Consider the following 12957-nt stretch of genomic DNA (forward strand, 5'->3'; position numbering starts at 1 on the left):
TTTATAGTTATAGTTTGTTAATTACATTTCGTATCTATAGTTATAGCAGTGTGTGTATAATTCACGCAGAATATGTATATGCTTGTATAATTCGCTATACAATTCGCAGTTTATGTATAACATTTGTATATTTCACTATACAATTCATTTACGTTTGTATAATTCACTATACAATTTGTAGTGTTTATATATTTCGCTATACAATTGGATTCACACACAGCGTTTGTATAAATCACGCGAATTATAAAAAACTCAACTGTATAATTCCATGAATTATACAAAATTCAAACTGTAATTACATCTAAGATGTTTCCCACGAGCCATAATTAATTTATTATAGTTATATTAGCTAATTAATTAATATATATTTGTTTATCCGCATAATTTTTTCTATATTTTTTTAACCCCCACCCAGCAAAGGCTATAACCCAACCGCCCCACAACCGTCCTATCCAATTACCATCCCTAAATCCCAACCTACATAGCCGCATATTTTTTTTTTCAAATTTTTTTGTACCCAACCTACCCCGCAAATGCTATAACCCACACGGCCCCACAACTGTTCTGCCCAATTACCATCTCCAGGCCCGAGGCAAGAAATCCCTAAGGCATGATTAATCCTTGATATCTCGATAAAAATTATGACCCGGAGTTTGAAGGGGAGGGAGCAAGAGAGCCCTTGCCCCGGAAGATTTATAAAAGCACCATACCTCCACCACCACCCACCTACCCCCCAATTAGAACCCAAAAACAGCCAAGAACAATGTAGTATTAAATAGTAACATATTTATAATTTCCTCACACTACATAGCAATAAAGTAACTATGACAGTTTCATTTTTCAGAGAAATGAGAATTTACATCCCAAACACCCTGGCAAATACATCACCTGACCCGGACCCCTGGAATGTTTGATTTCCATACCCAGTATAGTATTTGTTGAAACCTAATTTCTCATTTCTCTGAAGATCTGCCATCCCGTCCACCTCATTCCTACATTGGAAATTTCCCAAGACGTCATGCTGATAGCCGTTAGAAATGGGGCCATTAGCAAACTTCAGCTGGGAGAAATGTGTGTACAAAGATTGATCTAAGCTTTGGCCTTGATCCACCAGCCTAGGTGAAAATCCATATACATTGTTCGTGCCAGCATATTCATCTGCACCATGAAACCTCTGGTCCTGATATGCAGATGGAGTTTGTGAAGCACGAACATGAGAGAATTTCCCATCTTGATCAGCATATTTTTGTTGCATCAGAAGCCAGAGTCTTGCCTCATCTTCCAAAGCTCTCCTCTGTGACCCAATTTCCGGACCTGAGATACTGAAACCATTTGTTGGCTTGCCTTTACCACAGCTGAATATGGCAGGGTCAACAAAATCAGTGTCACCTGCACTGCTAAAGCTTCTAATTGATGGAGGGTGGTGATTCAAACTTGATGAACTATTTACTAATTGACTTCCTGCATAGATAAAAGCAACAGAAAGAAACTACTATCAATTTTATTTAAAACAGAAGAAAGTTTGGCATTAAAATACACAATGGCAGGACAGGTGAATTACCAGAGAGAGTACGGGGGAATCCACCAATTTCATCAGACAATGGAAAACCAGGAGGCAGGTCCCTAGAGGATATTGAGAACCTGGGTGGTGCCATACCTTTTGGTCTCGAGACTGTTAGGGCAGATCAACAAATTCAATTTGATAAAATTAGTTGCGTGCAAAACTTATCAATGATGTAATGCTTCCCTGTTATGATGCTCAGCAATACCATGGTACACCAGGTTGGTAGGTTCCATCACAAAAGTCATGAAAATGCACATGCACATATTAAGTACTACGTAATTCCTACTTGGAGTACAATTTGCTGTACTGACCCCTACCTTGAGATCTATACCAAACAGAACCAGAAAAACGATGTATCGTTTTTTACATTCCTTGTAGTGCTGCCAAGAGTTTTAACTTGTTGAATGAAAAAAGTGACAATCAAACATTGACTAAAATACTTGTCTGAAACATACCAAAGCAAATTTAATTTTGAATGCCAGAAGAACACAAGCAACAGTAAGGTTAGAAAAAACTAGTTAAATCCTGGTTTAGAATAATTGTAACCATGTATGGCAATTGGGATGGGCCAGCGCATTTGCTTCTACCCACCCCGCCCCAAGCCCCTCCCCAAACTGCCCCTTCTCCCCTGTTCAATCTTGTACTGACAAAAGATGTCAGGCTCCCCACAACACCCCGTGCATTCCCTACAAGACACCTGGGCCCCCGCCCCTTTTGCCTCTTTCTAATTGTGTTGTGTACTTAAAACTCTGTTTCTCTGAGTTGAACGTGGATCCTTTTGGCTCAATCTAGACATGGCAGGGAGAACAGAACTTTATGGTCTAGAGTGGTGGCATAATATGCTTGAAACGAGGGTAGCTGCTGGAGTTTTGGCACGCAACAGTGGCAAATGAGGAAGGACTTGAGAAGGCAGAGTCTGAGAATAGCTGTATTAACTGAGTCCTGGTTCAATTTTTACAATCAAATATTTCCTTTGGGGCCAGCTTTAAATTGCCTTACAATTTTGTTTACCCAAACCTGAACTCCACCCCTCTCTACAACTGCAGGAAAAGATGTTATTCTACCTGGACCAGCCCTGCAAGTCACTCCCCATCCCTGCTGGCAAGTTCATGCCCTTTGCAGTCCCATTCCCATTCCCCATAAATATCTTGTCTAATTGGTACAGGAGAATATATCATAGAATAGTAAACAACGTAGGACATAGCCACTTGAATCCAAAAGGAAGACAGGTCCATGAATGACAAACTGAGGCAGCAAAAATCAACTACTTTAGTCATCAAATAAAGGAAAATTTATGTTGGAACTTACTCTGATACTGAGAATCAAGCATATGCTGCTCTTTATTTTCTCGGAAGTCATGAAGGATGGATGACTGATTTGATATCAGACTGATATTACTAGAAGAAGAACTCAAATCAGCCCTTTGACTTGAAGATCCATCTTGCTTCATAAATGACAACCCTTGACCACTGTGTAAGAATTTCCAGGAATCATGCTGCCCATTAGATTCATTACACAAGCCAGTTAAACTGTGACGCAAGGTCAGGGAATCATCACGTGAACCAAAGTCCATAGCTAAAATGTTCGAAATTATACTGTTCTTCACAGGACTGAATGCAGAACTTTCATCATAATTATTCAAACAATCATTTTCAGTCCTTCGCAGGTGCTCTACTATTTCTTCATTGGAGAATGAGTTAGAACCTCTATAAATAGTATCAGATTTGACAGAACTTTGAAATTTCAAATCATGTAATCCATCAATTAGTGTCGAATTTTTACATGAAAGTGGTGGAGAAGCTTCTTCCGCTTCATTATGTAAAGATCTATGCTCCGTGCCATTATTACTCAGACTACATGTCCTCCTATGCATTAGCGAATGACCACCAGAATCCCCTGTGCATTTAGCAGAATGAGAGGACATAAGGAATGCCCTTTGACTAATACTATTTGAATCCTTCGATGGTTGACCATCAAAAGATATAGAGTCTTCTCTGAATGGTTCATCTGAAATTTCTATAGAATTTTGATCCCTTGGCAGATGATTGACAAGGTGGTTAGAAGATGGAACTTCAGAAAGCAATGTATCAGAATATGGCTCTTGAGCATGATTATCTTTGTTAATTGTTACGGGAGATCTATTGGAACACAAATCCAAAATGTTACTGTCCTCACTGTAATTTCCATCTTTCTCTGCACCAGAACTATTACACAGTCCAACATCTACAGAAGTTGACATTCTATTGGTGTCACCAGCATCTTCATCTTTATCACTATAAGGGATGACACGAGCCATATAGCTATTGTGATTCACTATATCACTGGCTGCACCCTAAAATCGCACATAAAAAACATCTGGTGAGATTATTTGCAGTTCAAGCAACAAGATATCAAAAAATAGTAGCTACCATAATATCAGAACTTAATAGAGAAAAATATGTGGGACCACACCAGGTACCGTTACTGTTGTAATAGAGAAAAAATATAGCATACTTCACCGAAAACTAGAGTAACTGATTTCCTTAGATGCTTTGATAAAGGAATTTACTACCACCAAGCATAATTAAATACCAAATTTTTTACACTTACTGCATTTTGAATGGTAGAACTCTCCATAGAAGTAAAGCTAGAACAGGATAATTCATTAATTGGAGGTGGCAAGACATTTCCTGAGCGCTTCATTGCGCTACTAGAGGCACCAACAATTTGTTGGACTCTACTCCTGTATAACCGCCAAAGTGAAAAACCACCAGTTAGCTACACCCTTGGAGAAATTTATCACCCAATAAAGATGGAATACAAACAACCTTTCATCTATGCAAGTAATAGGCCAGAAAAAGAAATATTGTTCAACTTCCAGAACCTCTGAGGGTTCAATAAAGAATGATATAAAAACATTCAATCAGAAATGTTATGCAAGATCAGATCTCCAATTACTACAACATCCATTTAGCAAGAGACCTTGTAACTTTCTAAGATGAGACAGTAATATATTCTGGAAAATGAGAACAGTACATACTGTGACCTCACTATTGTTCCAAAGTAGCAAAATCCTTCCATGAATGAACCCAAAAATGCAACATAATCATCCACAGTTACTAACAGGATGATAGTAGACTCATTCACAAAACAAGATCCAAGAAAGTGAGAAACACCAGTTATGTCACTCCCCATATGTTGGCAGGTCTGGCTTGGTAGACAGTAAGTGTAACTTCAATGCAACGGTAACAAGTTCATAACATTTAGTAATACATAAGGCTACAACAACATACCCAGTGTATTCCCACAAAGTGGGTCTGGGGAGGATAGAGTGTACGCAGACCTTACCCCTACCGCAGAGGTAGAGAGGTTTCCGATAGATCCTCGGCTGAAGGAAAAACAGTCCAAAGCAGTCAAAAAAAAAGAATAAATGGAAGTGAAAGCATAACAAAGCATAAAGTATTCTGGACAGTAAGTACAACAAAATCAAAATACAAGAAACAATAGATAGTAAATAGAAATCGACGGAGAAGAAACTACAGGAGCAATACTACGAGTACTAGTGTGGACGAATAGCAAGACAATGCACTATTACCTACTAACCTCCTACCCTAATTTGTTCCCTACACAACCTCCTATTTAAGGTCATGTCCTCACTCCTCAGTAAGCTGGAACTGTGTCATATCCTATCTAATCACCTCTCTCCAATACTTTTTTGGCCTACCTCTACCTCTCCTAAAACCTCTCACACCTCCGTACTGAGGCATCTATGCATCTCTTTACATGTCTGAACGATCTCAATCTCACTTCCCGCATCTTGTCCTCCACTAAAGCCACTCTCACCTTGTCCTGGATATCCTCATTTCTAATCTTATCTAGTATGCCCACAAATCCATCGCAACATCCTCATTTTCACAACTTTCATCGTTTGAATGTGAGAGTTCTTGCCGACCAACACTGCCTCATACAAATAGTAGGTCTAACCATCACTCTGTAGAACATGTGTTTAAGTTTTGGCGGCACCTTGTTATTGCACAACACTTCGGATGCGAGCCTCCATTTTCGATTGTCCCATTTCCCTGAATAACGAACCCAATATACTTGAAAATTCCTCTCTTTTGCATGGCTTGTGTCAAGCCTTACTTCCACGCCAACCTCATGTTTTACGTCACTAAACTTGCACTCCAAGTATACTATCTTGGTGCTGCTCAACCTGAACCCTTTAGGCTCTAGGGTCTGTTCTCCAAACCTCTTGCTTAGCATTAACTCCACCACAAGACTACTCAATCAGAACTGTCATCCGCAAATAACATACACCATTGCACCTCACCTTGGATTTGTCGCGTTAATTCATCCAACACCAAGGCAACCTTAGTAATACTTAAGGTTCCCGATCCTAAATCTACAAACTAAACTTATAGCAGAAATAAACAATCAGATTGCAGAAACACATAAAAAATGAGGAGTCAGATTTAGAGCTGGAACCAAGATATATAACAAGTAACAAACAAATGTATAGCAAACAATTTTAACATGATATTCACAGATTAAGATATTTATCCTCTAGAAACACAATTGATAACATTTGAACTATCATAACTAGAGAATATCAACAAAATAATGGTTTCGAACCCCTATGGCTTGCCAAATTGTGTTTACAAACTTTTTTGTATTCGGTAAAATAAAACTTCCAAATATGGAGAACACTCAAAGCAATAATCAGCGGATCAATAAAGGCAAACAGATGCAGCATATTGCAACTTGTTGGGCCAAATATAAAACTAGTTAGATGTAGCTATCTGCTGCTTGAGTTTCCTCATTTATCTTCATGAGAAACATTCAAGAAATTGCAAGTATCTTAGGGCCGGCTCATTTGGCCAGACTTTGTTTTTGCCATTGTCAAAAGAAAAAAATCAACCTGTTTGTTTATACATTTTGTCGATTTTTAACTCCAAACTTGAAAAAAAAAAGATTTTCAATGAACCAGTTTTTCAAGTAAAAAAAAACAAAACAAAACTTCAACATTTATTCAAGTGAAATACATGTCCAAACACAACTTCAACTTTCAAATACCCTTTTTCAACTAACTTCAAATATCACTCAATTTATGTCCAAATGCCTACTTAGAATAATCTCACATGTAGTTGTACAAAATAATATCTATTTGGATAACACATGAGTATCTATCTTGTCAAAGAATGACAAAGTCAGCAGCTAGAAAAAACAATAATGTAAATTTTACAGGTAAATGATTAAATTTGGACATAGTAATTTCACTCAGCCAATCTGAGATCCAATGTTTCTTTTATGTGCTGTTATTCACTCCACATGAAGAACATACTTGCAAAAAGAATATAGGAAGTTAAAGTTTATCACAGGGATCCAGTAATAAAATGCTCTCAGTCAACTTTAATTTGAGGATCACAGAAGCACTTCAATTAGTAGCAGAAATGCAACCAAGATAGCATGTCTAAATTTGGAGGACAGCAAAATAAATGTTTGCATGGCCAATACCTTGTATGAATTGCAGCTACCTCATCTTTACCAAAACTATCTTCATCAGCGCCAAGGCTATGCAAATATAGACAAGAAGGATTATTGCAAGGCTGGAAAAAAGAAGCACCGTGTCAACATTTCTATTACGTTGGTCGCTTTCACATTCTTCCACAAAGGGCATAACAGAAAGAAATGAAGTTAAGAAGCACCATGTACTGTACCGTGTTTCTCAACCAAGCATGACAATATTTTGCAGTCCCAAACGATGCTCTGCAAGGGCCATTTCACATTGTCACTAAATTAAAATCAATCAATCAACTAGCCTTAACCCGAAACCTGCTGGAGTGATATGAATCCTTTGTATCCATTTCGCTATACTTGAGCTATATTTTCTAATAATGAATAATTACCTTTGATAAGACAAATTAGAGGTTCTCTAAATTGCAATTTTCACATTGTCACTAAAGAATAAATTTGCCGATAATTTGATGGGTAGGTCCTTACCTCAAATACATTCCTTCCAGGACAAAACCATGTACAGATTGAATACACTGTATGGCCTCTTCCTCTTTAGAATATGTAATATATCTGCAAGGAAGAAAAAAGACAGAAAGAAAAACAATTATAGAGGCAAACAACATTTTTCGGAAAGGGAAAAAACAATCAAACAATAATTTTACCACAGGTTACGCACCCCCTAGAAATAGACAAGTCCAGATGACATGGATTTTATCCTGTTATCATCATCTAATAGAACCTACAGCTCAACCCTTTTAACTTCCATAAATACTGGACAAACAACAAGCAGAAATCCAATCAAACCTTCCATTGTCCACAAAATGCAGTTTTCACTGCAATATATTTTAATGACAATTCTTACAATCAATCCTTTTGATAAGTAGTGACAGATCTTACAATCTATCATGTACAACATTTTAGACTCTCTACTACAATAAAATTCAAACTGCATGATTCTGCAAAATCACTTTTTTATGTAAGGTAATATTAAAGCCACTCATTTAGATGCCTTCATAGGTAAAAACTAGAGATCACAATACAGCCTAATTTTTTCTTAGTCTAGGTTCCCAGTGGTAATCAACCAGAACATCACTGTTGTAATGTGACATCACTGCTGAAATTATAATAGAATGGTTTTAAATTTCAGAAACAGGTTTTCTATAAAAGGAGTTTGTATGCCAAATTGTCAATATATTCAATTTATACAATAATTCATAGCAGACTAGAAATTTCCATATTGCAATCTATATTTAAGCCAGTAAAGAGCAGAAAAGTTACGTCAAAGATTTCAAGTCCTTGCAATTGAAATTTTTCATACACTCTAGAACTGTGTCGGAATCAAGATTTTAAAAGAATGGTGTAACAACTTCAAACTAACACATGAAAATAAAATTCTCAAAAGGACCTAGAGACTCAAACCATTTAACTGTCAAATAAGGTTAACAATAAAATCATAATGCAGCAATAAGATCTGCACCAGGAAAGAAAAAAAGCAAAATGAAAAATGAAAAATATTAAGGTAGATGAAAGCAAGAAAATGAAGTTTAATCACTTGAGACAACTGGGGAAGTTGAATCGTCCAAAGGAAATAAACAAACACAAGAAAACCCAACAGTTATAAACAACACATAACCAAGATGATAGACATATGTCAAACTTACACACTACAAGTATCATTGGTAAATAGCTGGATTGAACCACCGGCAGTCCTAGATAGAGAAACTTTAGAAATTTTCCCATATTGCCCAAAATATTCCTTCCGTTGTAAGAGCTGCCCAAGAAATATAAGACTTTTTCTTAATACAAGAAAATTTAAGATAAAGAAACCTTCGAGCACATGGTAAAGGAGAATTCAATAAAGTGACATTTAAAAGTAGCAAATGAATAACAAGATAAAAGCTCCGTACATCTTCATCCGCAATACCAAGAGGCAGCCCAGTCACATATGCCATTTTACGTTGAATGACCCGAACATTTGCAAGATCCTTCCTGACTTCATTAGCTTTTGGCTTTGCCTTTGGTGGTTTACTTTTCCGATTCACATTGGTGTTCCCTGCCCTGTTTTAACAAATTGTCAGTTACATTCTGTCTCCAACACCTTGAGAAGTAAATTACTCAATCAAAGAAATTACCTTTCAAAATTTGCTTGCATTGCTACAACTTTATCCTTTTCATATTTGGTTCGACATGCAGGACATCGTCCCTCAGACACATCTTTCTCGGCTATGTCCATTATGTGATGCCAACACCAAACACACACCTATAGTGAATAAAAGTTAGAAACCCACAAAAACAGAATTCATTGACAATCTTGATACATCTTAATTTGATGTTCCTTTCAGAAAGCAGTGAAAGAATAACAGTATCAAGAAAGAAGTTGAAGAGGTTGTCTCATTAACTCCCCAACATTTCTCTGAACAACGAAGATGACATCTTCAGAACTATTTGGAAAAATGCCAACCAGATAGAAGTAGGACTAGGAGGCCTGAAAAATGCACAAATTAAGTACAGCCTATTCACAAATGGACTATGCTAGCTAGCATCTAATCAAAATGTAATTTCGCTTACATAGCTAAAACTTTTAGACTGGATCAAAAATTGAAGTATGAAACCATCATCTGCACTCCCCAGCACAGAATAACTTCATGCCCATCATAATTATATGCTTACATGTCTCCTTCAAATAGAAGTCTTTACTAGATCAACATTTGAGAGGACTCTATGCATAAAAAGATACCCACCACACTAGTGCCTACATAAGATAGATCTCACAGAATTTAACTTCCAATCCACTACTAAGTAATAGAGTAGACCTACCATTGATTTAGCCGCTAATAAAGATCTTCCAAAACTGGAAATTTTGTGAATTCAGGATTATAGTTTATGACAAAAGTGCCAATTACGGAAAAAGAATAAGTTTACAATATCATGCAGTACCCCCACAAAAGTAACTTTTTAAGATTCAGCATGCAGTAATTAGACAAAAATTAGAAAGAGTTGTGAAAGCAGTACCAAACAATTATCACTCTTTTGGAGGCAGCATAGAGGAGCATAGATGTAAGCTTCAGTTAACATCATAAGGTCTTCTATGTATGTTACTACATCTATTTCTGAAACTTCAGGATGAAGATCGAACATGCAATGGAGAAAAGAACTCCCAGCGTAAGTAGGATCACCTTATGTTAACCGGAATAACATGAGCAAATGGAGAATGACATTTTACATCCAGATCAATTCGAAAGTAGCCCATTATGAAAGTATTTAAAGCAATAGTTTGAATTTGTTAAAGACATTGCTTCGTCGCTTAAAGAGAGGAAGCAATACAAAGCTAGGGGTGAAGCCGTGAACTTCAAACATCACGCGCACACTGATCCAAATGAGAAGCAGCCGGTTCTTTAAATTTCAACTTTAAGGAGTTCGACTAATGTTAGCATACTGTAAATTGGATGCTGAATTAATGATGACAATTGTAATTTAATTATTGTAGTAGTAGCAGTTCCAAATTCATATATATTTGGTAGGTTTAAGTTCTAAATTTCCGTGCACTTCACTTTAAAAAAGCACGCTTTACGTCTTGTTTTATTAAGACCATGGACCTTTTTATTTTTTGCATTTTCGCTTTTAAAAACACTAGTTTGAGCATTCACCCATTCAGATAAGTTGTATTTAGAAGCACGAGAACTACTTGGAAGGCTATTTTGCTAAGACTCTTCGAAAATGTTGTTGTGTGGATGGAAAGTACATGGCTTTTTTTTCAATAGGAAAGTACATGGCCGTTTTTGGACATTTATAATGCTTAAACTTTGAAGGGAAGAACAACTGTTGGGGTGATGTAATTGCAAGAAAAAGATGAAAATTTCTACTTTCCTACACGTTTATCTTTATCCCCATCCCATCTATTAGTTAATCATAAAAATTTAAAAAGAACTAAAAAGCCAAAAGCCCCTTAAAATAAGCCAATCCAAACACCCACTTAATCAAAACAAGATCATAAGGCATTTATTTTAATCTTCTACATTCAAAACAAACAACTACAACTAGAAAGGAACTGTGAAAAGAACCGACCTAGATCAATAATTGTTTCAGATACAATTCTATTCGTTAATCATCAAAAAAAAAGGATAGAATTCTACTAACATGCAACAAACATCAAATTTCCAAAGCAGTCAAAATATGTCATAAAATTTTCATAAACCCAAACATATTTCATAATACATAAGAGTTTGAATTAAAGAAAGACAAAAAATAAAACCAGAACTAAAATTAAAAAATTGGTGATTTCTTCACATTCGTTCATGCTTTGTGGACAGAATTAACAGAACTATGCTGGTGGAAGGTAGAATATACACCATAGAATTAGTTTGAGGCCCGAACACCAGGGTTATAAACAAAACGAAATTATTTACTTGAATAGGTAAGTATTGCGCCAAAAATTGAAATTCAACTGATCTCTAGGTTAATTTTAAGTGATGCTCAATCCAGGTAGCACACTATCTATCAAAACTTGGAAACACATATACCAAAATAAAAAAGACCCCAGACCAACTCTTTATTCTTTCATTTTCAATTCGACTGAAAAAGGCAGGAACTTGTAAGAAATCAGACCTGATAACCGCATTTGCAAGGCTTAAATTGCTGATCAGTCCAGTCCATTTCTTCGGCACAAAGAGGACACCTTTTCTCCTCTTCGTTGCTCATCATTGTCCTATCAATCAATAAATTTCAGTCCTTGGTACATATAAAAAGCTCAACATAATACATTAACCGCACAGCCAAAAAATTTCCTCCTATATACCAAATGTACGTACGAAAATGTAAACAAACCAAATGCCAACTGTTCTAAAACCTAAACAGCAGATAACATTCAGGGATAAAGGAAAAAAGAAATTACACAGAAGAAAAAGATACGGCATTTTCCATGAACACAAAGGAAAAAGACAACAAAAGCGGTGCATCAACATACATTTTTGGCGCCAAATGCAAAGCAAATGCAGGTCGTTTGAAGAAAAAGGAATGAAAAAATTTCAATGGAGATTAGGGTTTTTAGATTAAAAAAGAAGTTTCGGCTAGTGAGAGAAATATTTTTAGAAAATAAGTTATATGAATATATTGTGTGCGAGAACCCAAAAAAATACTTACAATGAATTTGTTGTGAGAAAAAATTGCCAGAAGAAAGAGAAAGTGACGCGAAAAACCAACAGAGGATTGAAAGCCACAGGTTTATGGATGGATTTTGATATTCCCTGTTATATATTTTTCATTTTCTATTGTTGTAGAAAACTAAAAATTAAGATAAAGATTTATTTATTATATAATTTGTAAAGAAAGAAAAAGATCATTTTTTCATTAATTATCTAGATACAACCAATGTGGAATGCCATTTGTGGAATTTATTGTTCCTAATTCTACTAGACAAATCATTTTTCACATTTCTAAAAAAATATTTTTCACATTAAAATATTGTAAAAAAAAATTACCAACCGAATATGAGAAAATTAAAAATATTTTCTCCTACATATCAAACACACCCTAAAATAAATTTTGCTTATAAAAAATATAAATTTACAAAAAGACTATAAAATTAATTAACACTTTATTTGTAGTTGGGACTTCAGTATTGTCACTCCCAACTTAGGGATGCAAATGGCATCTGGTGTCATATTTGACCCTAAGTCGACCCTTGTTGGACAACTAAGCTATTAGCATGATACCAATTATGAAATTAAGAAAATAGGCAAGTATATCTCGACTTAAAAGCAAGTCATCGGCCGACAAGCCCCTGTCAACATAACCTGCAATAAACTCAGTCATTCCTAACAATTCATATAGAAACTAAATCATATGTGGGTCATCAAGATCACCATGATATATATAATCAAGTAATGCTATGTAGACCGTCA

The 12957-nt window shown here is 35.9% G+C and overlaps 1 protein-coding gene across 2 annotated transcripts; it reads right to left on the reverse strand.

The window, feature by feature from the left end:
- Positions 1-766: 766 nt before the first annotated feature.
- Positions 767-12284, reverse strand: LOC129880151 (uncharacterized). 2 transcript variants are annotated; one of them, XM_055954170.1, is made up of 12 exons: positions 12197-12284; positions 11663-11762; positions 9190-9317; positions 8965-9115; positions 8719-8828; positions 7544-7627; positions 7261-7309; positions 7058-7149; positions 4154-4286; positions 2873-3896; positions 1562-1672; positions 767-1461 (listed from the first exon to the last, which is right to left on the reverse strand). In XM_055954170.1, exons 2-12 carry the CDS (start codon positions 11756-11758, stop codon positions 857-859), a joined length of 2583 nt encoding a protein of 860 aa, XP_055810145.1. In that variant the 5' UTR covers positions 11759-11762; positions 12197-12284; the 3' UTR covers positions 767-856. The 2 variants fall into 2 exon arrangements, with proteins under 2 accessions (XP_055810145.1, XP_055810071.1); XM_055954096.1 differs by lacking the exon at positions 12197-12284 and adding an exon at positions 12021-12155.
- Between the last annotated feature and the right edge of the window lie 673 nt (positions 12285-12957).

The sequence above is a fragment of the Solanum dulcamara genome, chromosome 1 (assembly GCF_947179165.1).
Source record: "Solanum dulcamara chromosome 1, daSolDulc1.2, whole genome shotgun sequence".
Classification (NCBI taxonomy): Eukaryota; Viridiplantae; Streptophyta; class Magnoliopsida; order Solanales; family Solanaceae; genus Solanum; species Solanum dulcamara.